This window comes from Phytophthora cinnamomi (assembly GCF_018691715.1).
Source record: "Phytophthora cinnamomi strain GKB4 chromosome Unknown Contig53, whole genome shotgun sequence".
Lineage (NCBI taxonomy): Eukaryota > Oomycota > Peronosporomycetes > Peronosporales > Peronosporaceae > Phytophthora > Phytophthora cinnamomi.
The window spans coordinates 2534581-2560647 of NW_027150986.1; the positions used below are offsets into that span (position 1 = coordinate 2534581).

At 54.0% G+C, this 26067-nt stretch overlaps 6 protein-coding genes across 8 annotated transcripts; 4 read left to right on the plus strand and 2 right to left on the minus strand.

Moving 5' to 3' along the window:
• Positions 1-455: 455 nt before the first annotated feature.
• On the minus strand, positions 456-14366 carry IUM83_00726 (the record flags this gene model as incomplete). 3 transcript variants are annotated; one of them, XM_067924522.1, is made up of 4 exons in its annotated part: positions 10142-10148; positions 10216-13685; positions 13749-14097; positions 14215-14366. In XM_067924522.1, the coding sequence occupies 4 exons, from the start codon at positions 14364-14366 to the stop codon at positions 10142-10144; spliced, it is 3978 nt and encodes a 1325-aa protein (XP_067788860.1). The 3 variants fall into 3 exon arrangements, with proteins under 3 accessions (XP_067788858.1, XP_067788860.1, XP_067788859.1); XM_067924521.1 differs by having other exon boundaries at positions 456-13685; XM_067924523.1 differs by having other exon boundaries at positions 10216-14366.
• Positions 14367-16182: 1816 nt separating this feature from the next.
• On the plus strand, positions 16183-17610 carry IUM83_00727 (mitochondrial protein; the record flags this gene model as incomplete). Its single annotated transcript, XM_067924524.1, has 1 exon — positions 16183-17610. The coding sequence occupies one exon, from the start codon at positions 16183-16185 to the stop codon at positions 17608-17610; it is 1428 nt and encodes a 475-aa protein (XP_067789213.1).
• A 176-nt stretch (positions 17611-17786) lies between these two features.
• On the minus strand, positions 17787-19297 carry IUM83_00728 (putative alanyl-tRNA synthetase domain-containing protein 1; the record flags this gene model as incomplete). The annotated part of the gene is made up of 4 exons (XM_067924525.1): positions 17787-18258; positions 18341-18415; positions 18473-19031; positions 19141-19297. The coding sequence occupies 4 exons, from the start codon at positions 19295-19297 to the stop codon at positions 17787-17789; spliced, it is 1263 nt and encodes a 420-aa protein (XP_067789261.1).
• Positions 19298-19767: 470 nt separating this feature from the next.
• IUM83_00729 (pyrophosphate-dependent phosphofructose kinase) lies at positions 19768-21294 on the plus strand (the record flags this gene model as incomplete). Its single annotated transcript, XM_067924526.1, has 1 exon — positions 19768-21294. One exon carries the CDS (start codon positions 19768-19770, stop codon positions 21292-21294), a length of 1527 nt encoding a protein of 508 aa, XP_067788901.1.
• Positions 21295-22533: 1239 nt separating this feature from the next.
• On the plus strand, positions 22534-24033 carry IUM83_00730 (Alanine aminotransferase 2; the record flags this gene model as incomplete). Its single annotated transcript, XM_067924527.1, has 1 exon — positions 22534-24033. The coding sequence occupies one exon, from the start codon at positions 22534-22536 to the stop codon at positions 24031-24033; it is 1500 nt and encodes a 499-aa protein (XP_067789392.1).
• Positions 24034-24307: 274 nt separating this feature from the next.
• On the plus strand, positions 24308-26025 carry IUM83_00731 (alanine aminotransferase 2; the record flags this gene model as incomplete). The annotated part of the gene is made up of 3 exons (XM_067924528.1): positions 24308-24480; positions 25273-25752; positions 25830-26025. 3 exons carry the CDS (start codon positions 24308-24310, stop codon positions 26023-26025), a joined length of 849 nt encoding a protein of 282 aa, XP_067789515.1.
• Between the last annotated feature and the right edge of the window lie 42 nt (positions 26026-26067).

Here is a 26067-nt window from a genome sequence, read left to right on the forward strand (position 1 = left end):
CGGGCCGCTGCTAAACTGACTGTATGATCGCGGGATCGCGCCGAGGGGGAAGCTGAGTCGCCTCGAGCTTCAAACGCGCAGCCAATGGCGGAAGAACTGCGCCGCGTTTTGGCCAATAAGATGAGGACACACGCCAGCAGATCCGCGCGACCCGGCTAAGTGCGCTCGGCGCGATTGGCCGGAAAATCGCAACGACCTCTGTGTCATTGGATAAAAACGAGTTGAGCCAGGATGAAGCCATCTTGGTGAATTTTTCGGCTACTGTAGCCATGATGGCGCGCGTCGACACTCGGTCTCCTCGTCGCTACATGACACTGTCGGGCAATGGCAAGATGGACGTAGAACTTAGATAATGAAGACATCCTTCTTCTTTTTCGAGAATACATACATGTTGAACAGATAGTTGGTTGTATTTTTTTTACTAAGGACCTGGGTCTGGTCTGGTCTGGACCGAGTTACTCGGTGTTGCAGAGCAGGCAGACGCCGCGCAGCCCCCAGTGGCGAGGTGGACGCCCCGGAGGACACTTCATGGTCACCATGAACACGAAGTAGCGGTCCGTGCGCGTCGCGTACTTGTAGCACGGGCACTCGAAGGGACCCACGGCGCCGTACAGCTCCTTGCGGGACTTGGCCTCCAGGTCCTTGGACATGCTGTTGACGTGCAGCACGGGCAGCGACGTGAAGAGCTTCTTGGGCTCGGACTCGACGATGGTGCCGTCGGCCTTGCTCCACGTGGCGCCGTCCATAAAGAGCCCGTAGATGTACACGCCCTCGCTGGGCGGCGCTCGCACTTGTTCCGCGCGCTCGAAGGACGTCACTTCGGTGTGGTAGACCACGTCGTCCAGAGCCCACTTGTCCGTCTTCGAGTGCTTGCGCGTGACCTCCTGCTTCATGGCTGTGAGCATGCCCTGCGGGTTGAAGAAGCCCGTGAGCCAGAACGAGTTGGGCCGGCGCGTATTCAACCACGTGCGGTTCTGCTCGTCACGCGAGATCAGCGACGAGAACCAGAGCCCGAGCGTCGGCAGGATCCACGAGAACTCGTCACCCACCGAGGTACGCAGCCATGAAGGAGGCACCTTGGCGTCGAAGATGGCGTCCAGCGTCCAGCTCAGCTCCTCCGTCATGACCACCTCACCGCGGATGGCCATCTGCAACGACTGCAGCATTGACCGCACCTTGGCGATCACACGTTGCAGACGTTGAATCTCCTGGAACAGGAAAATGTTGAGCGGAATGGTAAGACCGCCCAGCTTGTTGATCTTGGCCTTGTAGTCGTCCTCGTTGTAGTCTTCCGGTAGTCGGTCGAGCAGCTCCTTGGCCTTATCGCACACCACGTCTTCGCGTGAGACACCGGACGATCCACCTCCACCCTTCGGCTGCGTGTCACCGAGAGTCGTAAGCAGCATGTTCACCTCCTTTACTCGGTACGTGAGGTCGGCGTTCGGGTGTAGTCCGAAGATTTCAGGAGAGTCGATTTCAGGCAGCGTATGGCAGAAGTGTCGGTAGTCATCGATGTTGTCGGCCACGGGAATGCGGTAGTTGAAGTCGTTCGGCAGCCGGAAAATGGGCTCGGCTGGATTGTAGCTGAACGTCGCCGAGCATACATCAGGCGTGAGGCACCACTCGGCGTAGAAGTTAAACAGCCGTCGATCCATGTTGTCCGTGATCTTGCCGCCGTACTGCACCTCTGCGACCATGTACTGCAGTGTCGGCCACGAAATCGGTCCATTGTACAGGTGCTTTTCGAGGAAAATGGTACACGCTGACAGATCGCCATTGTTGTACTCGTAGGGAATACCCCAACCAAGTGGGCCGAACTTCTTGCGTTCAATGACCACGGAGTGCAAGAAGCACAAGTTGAAGAGCAACTGTCGCCATTGAGACGTCTCCACGCGCTCCAGCTTCTCCTGATCAACCATTACCGTGTACGACCGCAACAAACCAGCGCGTAGTCCTTGAGGCGGCTCGTTTGTCACCTTCGTGGACATTTGCAGTAAACCTAAGGGGAATTGGTCGTTTGGCAGTGCCGTGAGGAAAAGGCGGAAGCCCGGATCCATCGTCTCGGTCAGCTTCAGCATGATATCTTCCATCTGCTCCATCAATTCCAGACCAAGTTCGCAGTTCTGAAGAAGCACCCACGTGCCATTGACAACAGCAGCATTGATTGCCTTCAGGGCCACAGGCTCCTGACCTTCGCCCATCGATACCACCGCTGGCGAAGGGTTCTTTTGCTTGCGTGCAAGCATCTCGATACTCTCCGTAGGGTCAGCTCCGATAGACAGAAGGAAGATCACAGGCGTCTCCGCCTTCATCTCGGCGAAAATACTCTCAATCGTGTCCGTCACGGGCTCGACATACCGTGGGCCCATTTGCTGTGTGTTCCTGATGAACTCCTTCGTCGTGAGAATCGTGCGATCCATACGCAGCGAACGCACAAGTAGCAGTTTGTAGTATGGACCGATGACCTCATTCTCGGCAAGTCTAGCCTCGTAGTCCGGGATCACAACCGTTTCTGGCTCATTGTCTTCATACCAGCGACGCCACATGCCTTCGTTTGACGCCATCTCATGTGGTAGGTTTGTGAAGAACTTGCAACTTTGAGAGAGCTCGATCACGTTCAGCCAGGCTTCGTTTGAGATCCACGAAAACGGTTTGCGCCTCACCGAGTTGATATCGAGAGCGGCACCACCACGGATGAGCAATGTGACTTCTTCGCGGGTCAGTAAGCTGTCGGTGACGAGGATCTTCAGCGTAAGGAGCAGCACAAATGTCAGCTTGTCACGCTCATAGAGACCGCGGTTGATGTAGCGGTATGAAATGTACGTCATTGTTTCAATGATATTCGCCACACGCTTGGAGGCCAATGCAGCCTTCTCAGCAACATCCATCGACTTCATGAACAATGCAAGGAACTGGTTCAAGGACGTCTGATACATGCAGTTGATGAGCGACGTCTCCACCACAGAGAAATACAATACGGAGCCACGCGTTGCCACTGGTCGGAATTGCTCGCGCTTTTCGTTAATTGACTTTCGCGTGTCAGCTGCAGCGATCAACTTATCCTTCACCTCAGCAGCCTTCTCCTTCGTGTTGGCTAGCACACCGATCAACTCTTCGTCTTCCAGCAAGTTTCCAGTATTGGAAGTCAAGCGTTCCAACAAAGATGCATCCAGCGCTAGCAGCGACTTCGTGTTCATGTTGACATCCTCCAGCACCTGCGCAAGCTGCTCTTCGAGTGCCTTCTGCTCCTTACCAATCACACGACCAAGAAGCTGCTCTTCAAGGCCCTTAATGGTGACGGTGAAGTCAATCACTGTAGTCTTGGCCTGCAATTCCGGACCAAAGTGAGGGTTTGGTAGCCGCGTGATGAAGTACATCGAGAAGGCCGGATTGAACTCCATATTCTTGTCCGACACATTGATCGACATACTCTTACCTTTCACAATGATTTGCTTCTCGAGCACAGGGTCCAGCATAGGATCAATATCCTCCTCAACTCCCGCCACGATCAGTGCCTTCCCTTCACCCATACAAAATTCGAGCTGATCTTTGAGTTTAGGATGATTCAAAGATGTCGTACCATAACTCGGTACACGCTCCGACTCTTTGTTTTTGATCCAGGACAGAGCCTGACCTTGCGGGTCAACAAGCAGCGGGTAGCGCGAGGATCGTGTCACCATGATACCATTTTGAATCGACAGCGAGTCTGTGGGCAGTCCTTGCATGTTCCAGTCTCCCACAGTGCCAATATCTACGAGGAACGTGATCACATCAATATCGACAGTCACCGGAACATTTCTTGACTCGCAATCAGGAACAAACTTGTTCTGCACCATGTAGGTTCGGAAGTCTTGGTTGAACGGACCGCAGTACGACACGAAAGCACACGCAACTGCACAATCGCCTACCAATCGCCTCTTGAGATCGGCGAAGTTGTTCGAGTCGTCCGTCCAACGTACGCGCTCACCGGCCAAACCGTTGATAAGGTCAGAAGCTTGCTGCATCTTTCGTGCCAGCGCGTTTGCGCCGTCCTCGATGCGCTTCTTCTCAGCCATTTGAGCCTCGAACATTTGCTGTAGTTCATTCAGTCGCTCCTTGCACTTTGACAGTCTGTGTTCCGCCGCGTTCAGAGCCTTATTAGCAGCTTCCATCTGACCCTCGGCGATAGTTAGAGCCTCAAGCTTGGGTTTCACCACCTTTGAGGCTTCGTGATAAAACTTCATGGCTCGCACCCACGTGCAAAGCCCTTCAGCTGCCAGCGATGCGTTCTTTGCTACACTTGGCTGGAAACCCTCGAGCTCCATGTACGGTGTCAACAACTCGATGGTCTCCTCGTTGATCATATCCTTACCAACTGCGCCGAAGTTTTGCACGTTCTTCAGGAAGTTCGAGTCGCTCATCATCGATTGAGCATAAGGCGAGAACGAAGTCTCAAAGAAGTCGATCTCTTGCTTTGCCACGTTGAGCTTCACTTGTTTCACTGGAATCAGCGGCAACTTGAACAAAATCAGCACGCCATCGAACACTAGACGAATGATATCGGCCGGCTTTGCCAACTTCTTAATTTCACCAATGTGTGCTGGTTTGATCGAGTCAATGGCTGTCTCGGCTTCCTCGACGAACGGCTTCGCCTTGGCCAGATCGTGCTCACACAGTTCCTTCTCAGCAGAGATACGGGCTGCATCTTCCTCACATTTCGCCTTAATTTGAGCCACTTGGTCACCTTCCTTGTGGGCTTCTGCGGAAGACACTTGCAGAGACTGCAACATTGTGTTGGTTTCCTCCGTGGCTTTCTCTAGCTTCACCTGTTCATCCGCTAGCACGATGGACATTGCTCGCACATCCTCTGCACCCTGAATGAGCTTCTTCAGTCCCAGGTTCACACGCTGCTCTTTCACCTTGATTTCATCGAGTTTCACATTGTACATCTTCTTGTACGATTCGATGAAACTCAAATACGACTTCGGGGTCTGGTACACACGTCTTCGCATTTTCTGGAAGTACTCTTCGCACAAGTCTGTGACGATGCGGTGCACCATACCCATGTGGGTCATAAGAGCTTGCTTAGTAGTCGCATCACATTCCATCGGGTAGTCCTGGATAAAGCCCTTCGACACAGCAATAAGCGCATCTTCAGGCCAAGGTAAGAACCAATCGATCGTCGGCCCACTGATCAAACCCGGGAACTTTCTCGCGCGCTCAGCGAACTTTGCGTTCAACGGCGACATACACAGCACGACGTGAAGATTGTCACGTACACAATCCGTGAAATACTGCTTCAAGTTTGTCTGACTTTCTGCCTGACCAGGACGCTCCTTGACGAACGAATTGCGCAGATCAGCAGTCATGGCCATCATCTCATCCTTGGCAAACAGACCTGCTACTTCACCTGTCATGAGAATTGAGTTGATAAGTTCCAAGAAAATCTCGTTCTTGATTTCCGCATCCGTGAACAGGAAAGTTGTTGACTTTCGAAGATGACCCGCAGATTTGTACAACGTACGGATATCTTCCATGAAGGAGTTGGTATTGTACGTCTTGGTAAGAACGATTTGGAAGATAGTCGACCCCGCCATGTACGCTGCCAAGCGTGTCAGCGATTGCTTTCCTGATCCACCGACACCAACAAGCAAAGCTGAACCTCGCGGCATTTCCAACAAGCGAGAAATTCGTAGTAAGTGATCCAGTGCATCGTCGAAAAGCACAAGGCGCATCTGACGCTGAGGGAAGTCGGTGTTGTACTTATCCAGGAACTCCAGCACGCGAGAGCGCACGTCTGCGACTGTACCACCCGGCTCGTAGATTTTTAGTGCGGCGTCAGCAATGCCACCTTCTTCGTCCTCTTCCGGATCACGAAGGAAGTTGACCATACTGTACTGCTGCCGACAGAACTCCTCCAGACTGTCCCCGTAGTGACTTTTGATGAGCTCTCTCATGTACGCGTTGAATATGTCCTTGTCCTTGTGGTTTGTCAGCTTATCACAGAACACGCGAGCACACTCGTGTTTCCACGTGAGTAAAACTACCTGACCAGGATCCATCTTTGCAAGTTTTCCTTGTGTCACACGAATACCACCGCCACTTGTAAATGTTTCGGGTGGTGTCAACAGAATGCCCTGGAACACGCGACTAAGCTCACGCATATTGAAAATGTAGTGGAATTTGGCCGGGGTGGGGAGAAGCTTGGCCTTCATGAAGTTCCACAAATCAATTGTAGCACGAGTGAGTTTGTTCACCACAGAAAGGGTGTCTTTGCTGTAGGTATCGGTGTCGAAACGTCCAGCAAGCATCTGGCCGTAGATATCATCAATCGACGTCAGCGACGGCAAAATCAAGTTGAACAAGTAAAATTGACGCTTCAGACGGTTAGGAATGTCATTTCGACCTCCTCCTGGGTGACCCATGGCACCCACGTATTGAAGATCCTCGCAGACCTTGAAATCACCACGTCGGTCCTTCGAGAGGAAGCAAAACCCGCTCAGTTCAATAATCATTCGTACGATTTCGAGTGTAGGCTGGTCGCCCCAAGCGTTAACGAGCGGCATGCTGAGATCATCAAGGAAGACAGTCATCTTCTTTCCTCCAGGAGGACCAAAGCTCTTTCCGCCACGCTTATCCAGTTCGCTCTCGACAGCATTTTGGAACATAAATGGCGTCGTAGCACTTGAAAAGTTGACGCGCTTGATCATCATGATGTCTGGACTCAAATCGTTGAAAAACATTAGGGCTGATGAAGTCTTGGCAGTACCAGGCCCACCCACCATCAACACAGGCTTCCGCTGTTTGTGCAGGTTCTCAATGAGATAAAGTGTTCGGACTGAATCCATGGTAGGCACCAGCAAGTTGGAAAAGTCGAGCTGCTTAGAGCCTTTGGGGTACTCCCACTTAGCTGGCCGCCACAGTTTCCAATCCCAAGTTTGCGGATCGACGAAGTACTCGTACACGGTTTGTCCAGGCTCACACTTGGGAAGTAGCGCATTGTCGTCGTACTGCCGAATCCATTCGTCGAATTTGACTCGGTCTTCTTGTTCGAGGAGCGAACCGAGAGACCAGCAAAGGCAGTACAGGTACAGCTTCTCAAGCTGGATGGCCAACTTTGCGGGATCCTCTGCCAGTGTTGTGCCGTGATCGCCAAGAAGCAATCCCGTCATCAAATTGTACAGTCGAGAGGCCTGGCCAACGCGAGATACTGTCATGACACCTTCAGTGTTGCGGTTCAAGTAGTCAAAGCAGTGACCAGGGTTGAGCGGGTTGTTCTCACCCATATACTTCATAAACAGATCACGCAGAATCTGTTGGTGCGTTTGGGGACGCTTACGAATCCACGCCTCCACAACCGGAGCCCAGTCGAGATCTGTGTCACTGATGAAAACGATACCAGCTCGTGACACCGTAGCAGGACTAGCGTTAACCAGCGTCTCAACCTCGAACATGAGTTTGACATTGTCCGTCATGGGCATGCGATCACCGTTAGCAAGAGTTAGAATCTTGTTGTCGTCAAGCACGGTATTCAGATCTTCAATCCAAATCGCATCCACCGGACCATCACACGTCATCCACATGATGAACTTGTTGGCTTTATTGTTGTATTTCGCCCACATTGCTGCGAACACACCGGTTGTCCACTCCCCAGACATCGGATCCACCTCGCCATACATTTCAGCAGCTCGGATGGCTTTCGGATTCAATTTTGACTGCTTGTGAACGATATTTGTAGTTAGTGTCAAGGCCTGCATCAAGACATCGAAGATTTTGGTTTTTCCTCCGCCTGTAGGACCGACAAGCATGATTCCGTGACGTACGAGCTGCGTTTCGTAGAGCTGAATGACTTTATTGAACCACCCGGGGTGGTCCACAATCCCTTGCTTCTCGATTTCAGCTTGTAACGCCACAGTAAGTTCGGGATATGATCCCTTAGGAGGGAATTGAACAGTGGGGAACAAGTCTGCGAGCAATGACAAGAACAGCGGCACGTCTTGTGCCACAAGCTTGGACAGATTCATATCACGCAGGGTCTGGTACAGAAGCTTGGATTCCAAATCGTTTCGGTTGTCGCGCTTGATCTTACCAGCACTTCGCAGCACAGCAAGAATGTTACGCAGACCCCAGTCGTAATGCTTCTGTGCGGACAACTGCTCCTTACAGGTATTGTACAGAATGAAGAATTTCTTTGCGAGGTCTTGATACTCAGAATACCCAACAGAACATAGTTTCACCTTCATGATAATCTCAAAATCGGGCACCATCATGGCCACTCCTCGGAACAAGGCCTTCAGATTCTCAGGGAGCTCTTGGCGACCAGCATAACCAGGATTCATCGTAATGAAGTAACCGCAGACTTGGGTAAGTAGGATGTTCTGGGGATCACCAGGGAACTGGAAGTACTTCGTTCCGGTCTTCTTGGCATTTTGAATAGCCAGCACTTGCTGCGCCACCACGGATAGCACAGGTAGTTGAATACGATTAAACTCATCGAAACATCCCCACAGACCACCCTGGCACAGACCCTTGAAGATTTTAGCACAATCGGTGTATTTCTGTTGGTCTGTACAGTTGGTGACCACGACGTAGATACCTAGTGTACGGCCAAGATCCTTCACCGTCTCCGTTTTGCCCGTTCCTGCGGGACCGGCAGGTGCGCCACCAAAGTACATTCCCAGCGCTTGCGCCAGCGTGATGTAGCAACGATCTGTAAGCGGCGTAACCACCAACCGCTCCTTTGAGCCAAGGTACTCGAACTGGTAGTTGAAGTCGACATCAGTGATCGAGATGACACATGCTCCATCGGCATTAAACTCATCTGCGTTACCGGGTCTCCAGTAGAATCGGGCCTGTTTCAGCCACTCGAAGTCGTTTGGATCCGAAATCTTCTTCTGCTTATACAGCGTAGCGAGATCGGTCATCACATCACGCTGGTGCACGTGGATCGTCACAAGCGTCTCGATTTTGATGCGGTTCTCCTTGGAGCCGAGATCACCCAGACACCAGTTCGAAAGCTCTGTAAGCACCATGGCCTGCTTCGTGCTCGTGTCTTTCATGATGTTCTTCTTGGCACGACACTGCTCAAGTGCGGTCTGGATATCCGTTGTCCACATCATCTGAATGCCGAGCAGTGCAAACTGTGCCACATATCGATCTACAAACTCGCGTAGTCGCTTCAAGTCATTGCCCACAACTCCAATGTCCATGGCGCTCTGTCGGCAAATATCCTTCATCGTGATTTGCATCCCGCGTAGCAAAGTGGCCAACCAGTCCTCGATGTTGCCCTGAGCCTTCACGATCTGCGAGAATCGCACTTCCTCCACTCCAGACACCATCGTGTGGATCAATGTTTTGTCTTTCTTGTCGTGGTAAACCCTCTCGATGGAGTCGAAAACCTTTTCGTAGTGCTCATTCATACTCAGCGGGTCACTACCTTGAGACAAGATCATGAGCAGACCAGGGTTCGACACGAAGTAGAACCGAGGGAATTTGTTTCGCTTCTGCTCCAGATACCCTTCGAGACTCTTCTGGCACTTCTCAAGCTCAGAATACATCGTTGGTAGACACGACTTTAGTAGTTCACTGGAACAACAGGCCACCACGTTTTTGATCTCTTCAGATTTCGCCATAATCTTGGCCCAATCCTTGTCAACCTTTTGGAACTTCTTCGCTTCCACAGGCATTTGCTTTGCGATATCACCACCGGTAAAAACAGATTCAAGAGAACACCACAGCATCTGCACTTTGATCCATCGCTCGAGTGTCTCGGAAGTATCTGACAACTGTTCCAGTTTTCCTTGAGCAACATCCTTGAACGGGATCACATGACGCATAGATAACATAGTTTGCAAGTTCATTTGCGTTTCCTCCAACTCCTCCACAACAGGCACAACAGCCTTCAAAATCGGTACATTGCGGCTCTTCCAGTCTTGGAACTGGAACTCCTCGGTCTCCCACCGAGCAGAGATCTCTGCAAGTTGGATTTCGATCTTAAGCTGCTTGTCGGCACCGTCAGTAACCTCTTCGATTTCAGATTTGTACTCTACAATGTTAGCATCCATCAGCGCCTGCAGCTTGAAATCTGGTGCCGTGACATCGAGCTGCGTTTTTGTAATTGCCATAACAGCTTCCCAATGTCGAGGCTTGATAGATTCCTTACTCAACTCCTGTAGCAGGGGTAAGACGTCTGTGAAGTCGTCAATCATCTTCTTTAGATCTGTGTAAGCCTCCCACTCACGCAGCTTCCCTGGCATCTTCTTACAGCGAAGGGAGAATGCATCGACTTTCTCAGTCATGGACTGCACTCTCTCAGCAACCGAGAGCCACGGGATCTGCTTCCACTCTTCGATCGTGCTCAACACGTCAGTATACAGACCAAACAGTTTATCCTGAAGCTGGAGCTCTTTCTTCGTCATCTCCAATTCAGGGTACGTCGTCTTCGGAAGAGCAAAAAGCTCTTCACCTGACAAGTACAGTTCGTGCTTGCGCTCACGAATTTTGTACTCCTCTTTGTAGCGATTGAGTCTCTCCACAGCTTCCACCGGAGGGATTCCGATAACCATTGGCCCATTTGCGAGATAATCTTCACGGAAGTGCTTCACATCGACAATCAATTCTTTAATGTCACGAAGGAGACCTCGCTTGAAACCTGCTTGAGTCTTGCTGAGCTCGTCTGTGCGAGTTTCGGCGTGGTGGATAAGTTTGCGCCAGTTGCTACGCAACACGGACTTCTGGTCCATCTCTTCCTTCTCCATGAATCCGTCCGGTAGATAGTACTCCAACATTTCATACATATCCAACACCGGGTTGATCTCCATATTGATGCCGCTTTCTCGAGCGCGTACTTCTTTCAGCAAGTTCATTACGAAGCGCAGGGAGTCCAAGTCTACCACCTTACGATTAAGCTTACCCATAGTTGACCGAAAGTATTCCGTAAGTGACTCCATTTTTCGACGTGCTTGGTTGTGTAGATTGTCGGAGAACTTCAACTTCCACTGGGAATTCTCGTGCTTTAGTTGCAACTTGATGTTGCGGGTGTTCAAAGAGAGGGCACCAATGTTGTGAATGGGAGTAAGACTCGAAATCTCTTCATCAATCTCGACGAATGATTTTAACTTCTTCTCAAAATCCTGCAGCTCAGGGTTCTTCTTAAGAAAATTTTCATACGAAACATCCTTCTGCTCCATCCACAACCACTCATACTTCTTGAAAGATCCCAAGTACTCAGTCACATTGTTACGCAGTCCTTGGACGCTACCGGTGAGCAGCAGCACGACGCGAACAATCTCAATGTCCTTGGTGATCCGATCGAAGAATGTAATCTTGCCTGCGTTAGGGTGTCCATTAGCATTTCCATTGCTGTCACCATTAGAATTCGAATTGGATACTGCCGAGGACAAATCGCTCTGACCCCAGTCAAGTAGCTCTTTCGAGCAGCTGAGGATTGTCTGCGCGGCTTTGTTAATGGCAAGCTGGATTTCATCTAATGAGGGATGGAGCTGGACGTTCGGCACGCTGAGCTGCACATCAACCTCGAAAAACGGACGCTCAATTGTGAAAATCGTGGATGACATACGAGAGGCAACTCGCTTCTTGATGGTATTCAGCGAGTTTTTCGTGCAGTGCAGTAGTGCCTGATACATGAAGTGATTGTAGTGTTTCTTTAGTTTCATAGCCTCCTCGTTCGAAACGCCTTCGATGTGTGAGTCCAGTGGGTACTGCATGATGATCTTCAGCAAGTCCTCAACTGCGTTTTCGATCTCGACGTTCTTACCTTGCAGCAGTGCTCCAGCACGTTTGATGTTTGAACTTTGCATAGTCACAAATTCGTCGAGGGAGAAAGACTGATCGACAGGTAAATCCACCAACATGGTTTTTGAGACGATGCGCATGTTCTTCTCGATTCGGTTCTCAATGATGTCGTTGATGTTAGTCACCAACTCCTCGAGGTGCTGCAAGCCCGAGTGGATGTGGTTGCGGTACGCCTCGATGTTCATACTTGTCCAAGTTAATGTGATCATGCCTGGGCGCAGCTTGAACTCCATATCGTTAAAGTGTGGCCGCAGAAGCATGGCTGTCACCGGAATCACCTTGGTCACTATGCGGTCGTACTCAGCCAAAGCATACTGGAGCTCATTGTAGTAGTTCTTAAACTTGTCCTCCTGGAGCAGCACAATCTTCGCCGCTTCTGGTATCTCGATGCCCATGCGATCCAGGCACTTAGCTTCTCGTAACAGTTGCAGGATTTCGGGGTCGAAATTCACGTAAAGCTTGTTATCTTCCGGGTGGCGGATGATCAATGTGGCCTGCAGTCCTGCCTTGGCTGTATCAATGTATTGCACCCAGGCCTGGTACCAAATGTACTCGAATGCTACCAGCGTCCGCGCCACTTTGTTGTACATGCGAATAATGCGCTTAGCATCTTTGCTTGCCAGTACATTTTGGTTGGACTCGAACTTCTTCATAGGTTCCTCAATTCGCTTCAGTAGGTGCCTAGACCACGTTATGTTGCCCGCAACTGGAGGAAGGTTGCGTGGATATGGAGGATTCTGTTTGTACTTCTCGTATTGCTGCAGCACGTGCTCTAGCTCCAATCCATAGTTCTGGAAAATGACGTTAAACTTGGAGTCCAAGTCCGACTTCAGGTTCTCACGTTGCAGAATTGTCTGAAACTTGCGTAGCAAATTCAGCGAGTGCTCGATGGAGGTGATATTCTCGAAGGAATCGTTGATAAACTTCTGCAGCAAGCCTTCAAGATCGGAGATCCTGACATTGAACTCCACGTAGTCGCGGTCAAACCGGTTGTTCTTGTAGTCCAGCAAATCGTGGTTTCTGTACTGGAACTCGCGAATAATCGAATTGAATTTTGCGATAAGGTCTTCCATTCCTTCGAGGCGGTGCTGTCCTAGCGAGGAGAACTGGTGGATCGTCGTGAACATGTCAATCAACTTCATGACACGTCGACAAAATAGATCAAACTTGCCGAAAATCTTCATCTCATTGAACTCAAACTGTTTGCCCTTAGGCGTCGCAAAGAGCTTGTCTTTGGTGACGCGGTACTGCTGCTGGTAGGCCTCATTCAGCTTCAGACAAGAGTCCAGGTGCCGCACAAGCTCCTCGGGGTCTTTGTCCCACATCACCTCGTAGGTCTCACCGCCCGTAACGCAGTGCTTGCAGTTTGTGATCATCTGGTTCGTGATCTTCGTGAACAAATTCGCCATCCGTTCCGTGGTGTTGTAGTATCTCGCGATGGAGTGAATCATCTTGATGGAATTCATCAGAGCAGGCAGTGTGTCAATAATGGAACTGGGTGTGCCGTTGTACAGCGGAATAATGAACTTTTCCAGCGTGAACAGATACTTGACATTATCCTTCGCCTCGTTAGCAGCTTCCGTGATGCCGATATCAATCTGCTTCCACCGCCGCAGTAACGTCTGGATGCGCTGCTTCGTGTCGTCACTGACACTTTTCGTCGTTCGACTGAGTACCGCGAAAACGTCCTTGTACTCGTTCATCTTCAGCTGCTCCGTGATGCTCGTCAGGCGCTGCATTCGCCGCCGCCAGTACTCCAGCTCCCCCATCGGACCATCATCGTCTATGGTCTGGTCATTGTTCCCCTTTCCATCATTCGTCGTGTTGGTCTCCAGGTACGTTGAGATGACATCACACCACTCCTTCAGCACTTCCTCATAATGTGCGATTAGCTTCGGCGAGTCGGAGACCTGCAACACCCTGGCTCCGTTGGCACCGTGGCCTGCATTATTCACCGTCTCCGCTAGGATACTGCGATCGGGTCGTCTCAACTCAAGTCCGCTGTCCATACTATTCAGCGCCTCCTTGAGATCATTTGCAAATTTCTCCGATTCCGTCATGAATTCGTTCTTCAAGTCGGCGTCCGCCTTCCCCCACTCATCCTTAGCTTTCAATAGCGGCGAGAACAGCGAGCTGATGGTCGTCTCGAGATCTCGTAAAATGTTTGGCGCGAGCTCACCGAAGCAAATGGCGCTGTCGCTGGCCTTCTGAACATCGACCGGCTTCCCGTCCGCGGTGGTTCTCAGAAAGAAGCAACATTTGGCTCGAATCGGGATGGAATTCCCCAGTGACACACATAGTTTACTATTGTTATTGCCTGAAGAGGCTGCTGCGTCTCCGTTGGTAGTGGCGCCGTTCGTAGCTGTCGTTGCTCCGTTCTCGACCGCAGCTGCGGTTGCCCCATTCTGGAAGTGCACGAACACTTTGCACGCGTCTTTTCCGCTCAGCAGCTCGTCGAAGAGCTTTCGGGTGGTGGCAGATGATAGGAACTCGTTCACCTCGAGTTGAGTCACGTTCGGCTCGAACGTCTCCACGATGCGCTGGCTCACCCATTGCATCCGCGGGTTCGACATGGTCGAGCCGAGTCTTGAGCCCCTCGCCGACGATTCCTAACTGGGAAAGAAAGCGCCCCCATGGGCATGAAGAGACTTTTCACGGAAGATCGAGGCGAAACGTACGCACCCCATCGATCCTCCCCGCCTGCAGCCTAGTTTCGTTTTGTGCGAACGAGTTAGCATGGAGGCATGGTCCAAGTTTGTTCGTCTAGCAAAGCTACCTCTCGTACCTACGTATATACTTCAAGGTGGCCAACTCGCCATTCGTTGGAGCGCACAAGCTTGGAGGTTTTCAGCCACTGCACGTGACCCACGCAGTGCGGTGCAGAAAAGTTGTGGCTTGAATGCACTTGACTTGGTGAAGCTTGATCAGTAATGTAGCCTTCAAAACGGAAGATCTGGATGCTTGTCTACATGAAAAACGGGGAGAACCCGCAACAGAGCCTGCGACGTACATGGAAAGAGAAGCGAACCATTGATGTTCAATATAGGTAGCATTGCATTCTTCGTTTCGTTTTCATGTGAGGTACATTACAGTCATTTAGCTCCTAACGACCTAGAAATTGCCCTGCCACCCGATGCTTACATATCATAGCATTGCATTCTACCAAAGCAAGCCAGCGCTCTCGGCGGTGGACCAGCTCACGCAGAAGCTGAAGCGTCTCTCGCCGCGAGAGTCTCGCGATTGTCGAGCTGCTCGCATTGTCGACACGGCACAAATTATTTCTGCACGCACGTGACGCAACCAGAGGAACACCCGCGTACCTCAACCCACGCTGCTACGTTTTTTGCTTTTCCTTCGAGGCTCTCCTTGCTGCCATTACGGCATTGGTGGTTCCTTTTGGTCTACCCCTAGGTCGTTTGACGGATTTCTCGTGTGAATTGTTCAAAGTGCAGCGTTACAATGATTTTTAAAAGTAATTTCGTATATTCATATAGCAACTTAGTTTGAGTGCAGCAGCTTGCATGGCACCGCGGCAGCGAATGAGCCCAGCGGCTACGGAAATCAAGTGCGTCGAATGAAGCAGCATGTTGCTGGGCTTTGAGTTCTACGTTGGTTTTGTGAGGATTGGATTGGGCAGGCAAATAGCGTGACTCGATGTTAGTCATAACGAAGTCGCAGGCGACCTCACTCAATCTCTTCGAGTGGAATGTCGTCCCAAATTCTGTGGTAAGCTTAGTCATAGTTTTCTTCTGCGCGATGCTCCTCTAGAACAAATACTTACTTAAAAGTAAGTAGACGATAAATTTCAGAACGGTAATACCGTATTTACTGCAAGCTTCGTCGCGAAACTAAGCAGCCCCAGGCAGTAAGCCTAGTGCCATCACCGTCCTGTGCAGTGTAGGGGCCTCGGGTGATATAACTGAGCTCGTAGATGACACAGACTTACCGCGACAAGGGAGTGCTCGCAACAGTTCGAGAAAACAAACGACGACGTCAGCACCAGCGATCAAAAAGCTCCTTGAAACAAATCGCCAACGGCAGCATGTAGCAAGATCGCAAACAAGCGCCATAAGTTACGGCCCATAACCAAAACCAGCAACGGCGCTCAACCGTCCTGCTCAAGGGTTCCGAATCTGTAGATTCTGTTCAGGCACATTTATCCTCAAAGGTTGCTGCTCATTTTACTTTCCTCTGCCAAAGCGTGCTCCATCTCGAGCTATCCAATCACACTATATACTCCCACTATGGCATTCCCTGATTATCAGTGTGACGTACGCCGTTGTGGTACAACGGCTCGCGAAGGTTGAGGCTTCTTTTTTCGGCCTCACGCTGGCGGCCAGTCCTCCTTTCGCGTCCAAGACAGCAGAGCTCCCGACGTGACAAGCTACAATGGTGCGCGCCCTCAGCCTCGCGTCCGTGCTGCTGCTCGCGGTGCTGGCCACCGGCGCCGTCTCCGCCGACAACAGCGAGCTGCGCCGCCTAGTGACGCTGTCTCGCCACGGCAGCCGCGCGCCCAACGACGTGGTGAAGGCCACCTGCCCGCGCAACAAGGCCAACCTGGACGCGTACAAGGTGCCGCTGACGCAGCTGACGGAGATCGGCATGAACCAGCTGCAGGCGGTGGGCGAGCACGTCCGCCACGCGTACATGGTGGACGAGCCGCAGCACGAGGAGGCCTTCCTGTCGCGCTCGCTCAACGGCGTCAACCACTCGCACTTCGAGACGTACTTCCGTGCTGACGCGGCCACGCGCTGCTCGCAGAGTGCCACCGCGCTGGGCTACGGACTCTACCCGGATGGAACGGGCCCGCGCGGCTTCCCGCACCAACCGGTGCCTATCACCATGCAGTTGGTGGAGAACGAGCACGCGTTTGCCGCGCCCAAGGGCCCGTGCGAGAGCACGATGGACGCTGACGTCGCAGTGTACGCGGAGACGCGTGCGCCGGAGCTCTTCAAGCAGTACCGCGACACCCTCAAGCTGCTGGGCGAAGTCTGCGGCGTGGCCGTTGAGGATATCCCTAACGTGCCTGGCGGTGAGGATGTTGTGCTGGGCGTGAAGGACTTGGCTGACATGTTCATCTTCGACCGTGATGAGGGTCTGCCGCTGCCCGAGGGAATGACAGTTGACGCACGTGAAAAGCTGGAGGAGCTGGCGTTCACGAACCTCATGGAGCGATACTACTCGACGGAACGTGAAATTACCTACTGGGTGGGCGGCTTCGCGGACTTGCTTATCAACACCCTGCAAGGTGGAGCTGTGCCGACCGCGCCGTCGCCTGCTGAATACCGATACTACTCGTTCCACGGCCACCGCGAGTTGCTGCATGGTTTGGGAATGATGCTGGGCTGGGAGTTCCACTTCGAGGGACTGCCCGTAGCTCTCAATGTAAGTTCGCTTCACCCCGGCACCACGATGTTCTTCGAGCTGCGTGCGCGCGAGCTCACCGCGGAAGAGGCTCAGAAGCAGCCGGAAGCGAAGGAGGCTTACTTCGTGCGAACGTACATGTGGTCGCCTTTCACAGAGCGTGAACAAATCAAGCTGACAAAGTGCTCGGTCGCGGACTGCCCGCTGGACGAGTTCAACAAGATCATGACGAGCCACATCGCCAGAACTGGCACGTGGGAGACCATTTGCGACTACCACAAGCCTGTACAGGGTCAGGCACAAGCAACGCTTTCGCACGCTATTGAGGGCAACCACGGCTTTGGACGTCCATCTTTCTTGACTGTCATTGGCATTGCCATGGTGGTGGGACTGGCATTCACGGCGTTCAAGGTCTATACGGCTCGCCGCCGCGGATACACCATGGTTGTGTAAACCGCTAGCTGATAATAACGTGATCGCGCTGCGCCGGTCACAATAACTACCAGATTTTCATAGGGCTAGTAAAGCTCTGCATTACATCTTTTAGACAAATTACGCGTTCACGCCAGCTTTTGTTGGTGACGCGCTTCCTGGCTTCCTTTTACTGTGCGTTAGCCTCCTACTACCATTCATTGCAGGCGCAGCTCCTGAAGCTTTGCCACAAGGGTGTCAACCTTGGCTAAACCCTTCGCTTTTCCTTGAACGATGCCGTTCTTGCCTCCGCCACCTTTTCCATCAATGAGTGGCAGCACCGACCTCCCATGAGCGATGATGAACTCAGGAGACCCGGCAATGAGGAACAGACCATCGCCGCGCAGCTCGCCAGCCGTGAGGACGAACACTGCGTCATTTTTCGCTTCGCCTAGAAGACCCAGCAGCGTTTGCAAGAAACCGAGGTCCCCTTCATCACGGTGGTAAGTAACAACACCCTCGCTCGTGCGTGCCACCAGGTCACGCGCAATTGAGGCAGCAAGCTCCTTCTGCAGGTTTTTAAGCTCCTTGGTTGCGCTCTTCTGGAATTGAAGCAATTTCTCCACACGAGAAGCGTGATCGTCGGGTGCACTGCTCAGCAGCTTCGTCATGGCGTGCTCATTCGTCAGCCTGCAGCATTCCAAACACACGAACAGCAAAAATTAGTTAACAGACAAGCTTCTACATCCTCCAGCTCGCTGGTTTAACTTACATTCTTGAAAATTCCCGGTTCACGCGGTCACCAGCGACAAACCAAACACGCGTAGCACCACGAGCAAATTCGGTACTGAGTATCCGCAGAGATCGGAGTTGCGCTAAGTTTTGGACGTGCGTTCCGCAGCACGGGTTAACATCCAAGCCATCGATTGTGACGATACGCATCGCCTTCGGCATCTGGCCAGGCTCAAACTTCGCAGCGATCTTTTCCCATGCCTCCGTGCCTGGCTTGGCGAACGATGGCGTCATGGCGAGGCCTGCCACGATGGCTTCGTTCACTTCCGTCTCGATCTTCTGCAGAACGTCAGCAGGGATCACACTTTTCTCCTTGGAGCCCTTGCCCGTCTTCTTGGCATCCTCACCGCTCGTGGATTCCGCACAGGTCATGGGCACAAGCTCCACATTGCAGCGCTCCTCGCCCAGCGACCAGGTAGTGGTGTCGTAGCCGTACTTCTCCGCGATGGCACTGAAGAGGTGTTGCGCCGAGTGCTGCTGCATGTGGTCGAAGCGGCGAGCCCAGTCCACGTTGGCCGTCACCTTCTGGCCCTCCGCGAACGGCGCCGGCTCCCCCTCCTTCACAGGGACACGGTGCACGCAGCGGCCGTCCTTCACGTACACCTGGTCCACCGGAACGCCATCGATATTGCCGGTATCCGAAGGCTGGCCTCCGCCCTCGGGGAAGAGCACTGGCACGCCATAATCATCATCATAAAAATCAGGATCCCTCCTCCTCCAGCGCCCCGAACGCAATGTGTATTATACTGCAGCTTGCGGAGCAGCCCATCGTTTACGCACCCGTGTCGTGCAGCTCCAGCTCGTAGTAGCGCTGGGCCTTGGTCTTCTTGGTGGCGGACACTACGCGCTCGTGGCAGGTGTGAACCACAGTGCGCAGGGTGCGCAGCGACGAGTCTCGCTGGCAGGCCAACGCCCCAGGCGGAGCCACAGAGCGCATTGCCACGTGAGCCGCGCCCGCGGTCGCCGCTGCCGTCGCGGCGGCCACAGCAGCTCCGGTAGGGGCCATTCGTACTGATCAAGCAGTGACGTCGACGCGCAGCCAGATGTCACAGATGCTAAAAACACGCGAGCGGTGAAATGACTGCGATTTAGTATGGCTAATTAATTCCCCGCGTTAAACAGGGCTACGCGTGAATTTGCCCAAACATTGGCGGCTATTTGTATGATAGTTTGTATGTCGCAACTAGGGTTGTTTCAGCAAAATGGTGCTTGGTGCGGTGTAGCGCGTTTCTTTGCGCTGGGTCCCCTCGCTGCCCAATCAGCGGGGAGCAATCAAGATCGGGTGCTTCGAATCTTTGCACTCTTTTGATCCCTCCGTGGCCATCGACGTGGTGCACTGCTCACAACGAGAAGAGCAAGCTCGAGCGCGCGTCACTCAGTTCCTTTCCCACCCGCCCCGCGTCCGCCATGAGCAGCAGCAGCTTCGCCCGCCGCGAGTCCGTCGACTCCTCGGCCGCCGCCTTCCAGGCCGCGCACAAGGCCGCGCCGTTCGCCAGCAAGCACCCCAAGGGCTTCGGCGAGATGGTGCTCGTCGACGGCGTCAGCATCGAGAAGACGTACCTGCTGCCCGTGCCCAACCTGCGCCAGTGGCTGCCGGAGGAGGACAGCCAGGTGTGCAACCGCCGCAAGCTGGACACGCAGGCCGAGGACTCGGTGGAGCGCAAGAGCACCTACAACAAGATCATGGGCGAGTCCGACGTGATCCTCGGCGACATCCGCCGCAACGACTCGCAGGAGGCCGTCTCGCGCGCCTACGTGCGTGCCGGCCCGCGCGAGAACACGTACTTCGACCCCTCCAAGGTCAAGGCCGCCATCGTGACCTGCGGCGGCCTGTGCCCCGGCCTCAACAACGTCGTGCGCGACGTCACGCTCGCCCTGTGGAACCTGTACGGCGTGCGCGAGATCTACGGTATCCGCATGGGCTTCGCCGGCTTCTACAACTGGACCTCGCTGGACCAGAAGGAGGCCCCCATCATGCTGACCCCCAAGTCGGTGGCCAGCATCCACCACCACGGCGGCACCATCCTCGGCTCCAACCGTGGTGGCTTCGACCAGGACAAGATCATCAACTTCCTGACCACGTACGGCGTCTCGCAGGTGTACGTGATCGGCGGTGACGGCACCCACCGTGCCGCCAACAAGATCTCGGAGGAGTGCCGTCGCCGCAACCTGGCGGTCGCGGTCGCCGGTGTCCCCAAGACTATCGATAACGACGTGGACCTGCTGGACCGCAGCTTCGGCTTCAACACGGCCGTCGAGGAGGCCCAGCGCGCTATCCGCTCGGCTAGCACGGAGGCTCGCTGCGTGCCCAACGGCATTGGTGTTGTCAAGCTTATGGGCCGTAGCGCCGGCTTCATCGCTGCCCACGCGTCGCTTTCCAGCGGCGATGTCAACCTGTGTCTGATCCCGGAGATCCCGATCGAGCTTGATGGCCCGCGCAGCTGCCTGGACCACCTTGAGCGCGTTGTGGAGGAGCAGGGTCACGGTGTGGTCGTCGTCGCCGAGGGCGCCGGCGAGGAGCTGCTGGGCACGTCGGTGGAAGCTGACGCCGGTGGCAACAAGAAGCTGCCGCCCATCGGTGCCTTCATGAAGGACCGCATCCAGGAGCACTTTGCCAAGAAGGGCAAGGAGTGCACCGTCAAGTACATTGACCCGTCGTACATGATCCGCTCAGTGCCGGCCAACGCCGCCGACAGCCTGTACTGCATGCTGCTGGGCCAGAACGCCGTGCACGGCGCCATGGCCGGCTACACCGGTTTCACCGTGGGCCTGAGCGCCAACCGCGTTGTGTACTTCCCGATCGAGGCCATCACGCGCAACTCGCCGCGCTGCATGGACCCCTTCGGCCGCACGTGGGAGCGCGTGCTGTGCCTGACGCGCCAGCCCAACACGGCCCACGAGGGCGACATCAAGGGCGCCAAGTCCTCCGACTAAACCCGCGGTGGAGCAGGGCGAGTAGCGCCTATATCCGGCCGAGTTAGTAGTGAAAGGCGTTGAGCGGCGTCAATATATCAACCAAACGTGAACACAATAGTTTTTCCCGCCTCTTGCCGAGATGCTGCTGGTGTGGAGATTAGGAGCGCCACGCACGCACCAGAAGTGACGAGGCCTGCTCTAAAGTTTAGAGTCTAAACATTGTGTTGAGTGCCTCACCGGCCCAGAGCCCAGGCAGGATCATGAATTGATGCCCGAACACGCACAGGATGCTTGTCAAAACATGTTGCAGTGTGCGCGTCACCGGATATTGGCCAATGGCGAGTCCGCGCGAGTGAACCCATGTCTTTGTGTTTTCTCGCGGCTTTTGATTGGATGCGGTACGGACCTTTTATTGGACAATACTCAGATTTTCTTGTGGCGGGGGATGCTCCCTCTAGTTAGGTGAAACATTTTTTGCGGCGCCATCTATCGGGTCCCGATTCGGGAGGTATCCGCCTCACCAAGGAAAAGTGTTTCCCTCTCGATTGAAAAACTGCCAACAACATGCCGTTGAAAAACTGCTCTTTAACGCGCAGGTACTTCGTGGCGCAGTAGAGCGTGTTGAACTTGAAGCGAGAGTGCTCTTCAGCTGCCCAAACTCCACGTGGAAGATGGATTCGCAGCGCCAGCACGAGATTTGTTTCCCACCCCTGTAAACATCTTATGGCCAATCAAACGGTTGGGTTCGCACGAAGGTTGGGCATTTGCGCGTTAGAACGAGCCGGTTGCAGCCTGTCTGTACCAGCGTGCTTCAAGGGGAGTAGCGTGCCAGGAACAGTGTCATTTGCCTCCGCTCACAGTCTGGCCTCCAAGCCTCGCAACACAAAGAAGCCACGAATGCTGTCTAGAGAAGACTTGTGAATGTCATTTGCGTTGCTCAGGAATTGCCTCGTTTCGCTTCAGTCTGCAGCTGGATTTGGTTTTGGACTAGCAACTCCCATTGTTAGTTGAGGCATTTGGGATTGCTAGAATGAGGTAGTTTCACGTCTGTACCTCAGCTGAGACCAACGCCAAAGCACCGGATTGGCCAATCGTCCTTTTTACAGGTTGCGTGCTATAGGATACGCTTTCGCCGACGATCGCCCATCACCGCACCGGAGAGCTCCGCACCATTAGCCGTCGCGCAAGCTCATTCTTCAAGTCGCCCTCAAGCCAGCCAGCCAGCAAGTCTCCCCCTTCGCACTACTGCACAGCAAGATGCTCGCTCGCCAGGCCCTCAAGCAGCTGCGCAGCGCGTCCTTCCTGGCCAGCCGCGGCTTCGCCGTGCTCACGGCCGACACGGTGAACCCCAACATCGTCAAGGCCGAGTACGCCGTGCGCGGCGCGCTGGTGCTGCGCTCCAACGAGTACGAGGACCGTCTGGCCCGCGGCGACGCGTCGCTGCCCTTCGACAAGGTCATCCCGTGCAACATCGGCAACCCGTTGGTGCTCAAGCAGGAGCCCATCGAGTTCCACCGCCAGGTGCTGGCGCTCGTCAACGTGCCGGGCCTCGTGGACCAACCCGAGGCCAAGAAGCTCTTCCCCGAGGACGCCATCGAACGCGCCAAGTTCTACATTGACAACATTGTGGGTGGCACGGGTGCCTACGGCCACAGCAAGGGCTCGGCCTGTGTGCGTGAGGAGGTCGCGCGGTTCCTGCAGCGTCGCGACAACCACCCGGCCGACCCGGAGGACATCTACCTCACGGACGGCGCCAGTCCGGCCGTGCAGAACTCGCTGCTGGCACTGATCCGCAACGAAGATGACGCGATCCTGGCCCCCATCCCGCAGTACCCGCTGTACTCGGCGGCCATCGCCATCAACGGGGGCAGTCTGGTGGGCTACTACCTCGACGAGGAGAACGCGTGGGGTCTGGACGTGATGGAGCTGGCGCGCGCCGTGAAGGAGGCGCGTGACGCTGGCAAGACGGTGCGTGCCATGGCTGTCATCAACCCTGGCAACCCCACGGGCCAGTGCCTGTCGGTGGAGAACATCGAGGAGATCATCAAGTTCTGCAAGGACGAGAACATTTTGATCCTGGCCGACGAGGTGTACCAGGAGAACGTGTACGCCGAGGGCAAGACGTTCGTGTCGTTCAAGAAGGTGCTGCGCGACATGGGCAAGGCGTACGACGACGTGGAGCTGATCTCGTTCCACTCGACGTCCAAGGGTTTCACGGGCGAATGCGGTCGCCGCGGTGGCTACATGGAGCTGGTCAACATTGACGACGGCGCCAAGGACCAATTCTACAAGCTCATGTCCGTGAATCTGTGCTCCAACATTGAGGGACAACTAATGGTGGGGATGATGACCAACCCGCCGCAACCGGGCGATGCCTCGTATGAACGCTATGTCGCGCAACGCGACGGCACGCTCGAGGCTCTTAAGCGTCGCGCTGTGAAGCTGGTGAAGGCTTTCAACGAGCTGGAGGGAGTGACGTGCAACGAGACGGAGGGTGCCATGTACACTTTCCCGAACATTACGATTCCAGCCAAGGCCGTTGAGGCCGCGAAGGAGGTCGGCATGGCTCCCGACGCGTTCTACTGCATGCAGATGCTGGACGAGACGGGAATCGTGGTGGTGCCCGGCTCGGGCTTCGGTCAGAAGGAGGGCACGTGGCACTTCCGCTCGACGATCCTCCCGCCCGAGGAGGCTGTGGACGAGGTGATCGAGAAGACGGTCAAATTCCACGCCAAGTTCATGGACAAGTACCGGTAGATTTTTTTTAGGTTTGAGAGGACATCTTGACAAGTAGCGAAGGATGGCGGCAGTAGGACACCAACTGTAGAGATAGTGGCAAGCTACTGCTGCCGAACCATCGCTGTTAAATATCCAATGCTCGTGCTGAGCTTCTTGCAGCGTTCTAACTCTTGTCGTTGAAGTCGTCAAGAGACGGTAAATTACCATAACTCGCAGCCAATTAACCTAATTACGCAGTTTTAGCAACAATTTTAAAAAGTTGGCGTACAAGCCGAGGGTATTGGCCGGAAGCATGCTGTTCCTGCCGCTGGAGGAGGACTCGTGGCTCTTCCGCTTGTGTCTGTACTACGGTCTGCTCGTGCTGCTGCTAGAGCTTCTGGTGCCGCTTGTCTTCCACCGCCGCGTGCACGTAGAAATCCCCCGCTTGGCGCTGCGTGGACCAGCAGCTCCGCTGTCCACCCGCGAGTTCGTGCAGCGTCGACGCGCATTGCAGCAGCAGCTGGCGGCTCTGCAACGAGCTCTCGCGGAGACACCGCGTCACTCTCCACAGAGAAGACACGTAATTAATAGTGCAAATGCTGCGAAAGGCAGACCAGACGCTTCCCCGTCGCCTTCTCATTCTCCGTCGTCGTCGCCGTTGGCATCTCCAACGTCGTCAGTGAAAGTGTCGAGACTGGAATCATCGCGGAAAACCAGTGAGATCAGGCGGATTGAGGCGAAATCTGATGCTAGAGAGGAGCTGAGAGACCGAGATGAAACCCGACAGCGAAGAGAGTACAAGGAGGTTGATGGTGAACAGATGCAGGTGTCGAGTCAACGGACCGGGGCGACGAACAACTCGTCGGCAACACGCACAGCTCCAACAAGTGGTTTTTCATTCGACGAAGTAGCTTGGAGTGAAGAGAAGGAAGAGGAGGATCAGGAGTCTCGACACGAGGCGGTTGCTTGGGGACAGGCTGTGAACATTAGAGCTGCGAGACGAAGGGAGTCGCCGACGTTTTCAGGGCGGAGACCCGTGCGATTGGTGCCAGATGATGTGGGAGCAATGGGCTACACTGGACCCAGCGAGGCAGCGTCGCGACTTGAAGCGCTTATTCGAGCACGCAGAAGAAGAGCGAGTAATACGCCGTTATCCGTGCCGCCGCCGACACAACCACCAGTAGCGACAGCTACGTCGTCACCATCGCCGCCATGCCAGCAAATGCCAACTGTTCCTGCAGTGGCAGTTGATGAATCGTTAGAAGGCATTGGCTCCAGTGCACCCAAGCCAGCACCAGAAGCAGCTTCATCGCCACTTGTGGAACAAGTCGAAGGCGAGACGGTGGAAGACGACGAAGAGACCAAGGAGTCGGAACTGCAGGAGCCTCTCACAGATTTCCAAGCCTTTTGCGCCTCTTTCGCAACCGGAGGTTCATCCGCAGCACAACTGGTTATTGCAAAACGAAAGCACGACGAAGCGTTTGGGCGAGAAGACGAGCAGGCACATGGCGGCGCTGCTGTAGCCCAGCAATCCTTCGAAAAGCGTAAACAGCCTCGAGTACAAGAACAAGAAATCGAGCAAGTAGAGGACGATAATGTTGCTGCTGTGCACCAGAGCAATGAGAAGCGGAAGCACCACGAAGCTTTTGGCTCGGAAGGTGAAGGCGAAGACTCAATCGACGATGGGGTGGTTGAACAAGTCCTAGAAAAGCGTACACATGACGAAGCCTTCGGAGAGGAGGAACGGCCACAAGAGAAGTACGTGTGTCTGGTGTCTGGTTATGTGTGTTCAGGAAGTAGATAATTAACCCTTTGTGGGTTGTTGCATTTGGCAGGACACCTCGGATAGCCAGACGAATTTCATTCACCGATGAAGTAGAAGCTTTATCTGCTCACCCCCCGAAGGAAGTTCCTGGTGGACACTCAGCCGCGAAACGTAAACACCAGCAGGCGTTCGGCATGATAGATGAAGAGGACGAAGATGCTGAGTGGCGCGAGTCTTTAGCGTTCCGCCCGCACCGCTCAGGCTAACAAGGTCGTGGAGGTCTCGGTAATATTAACCTCAGATACCTA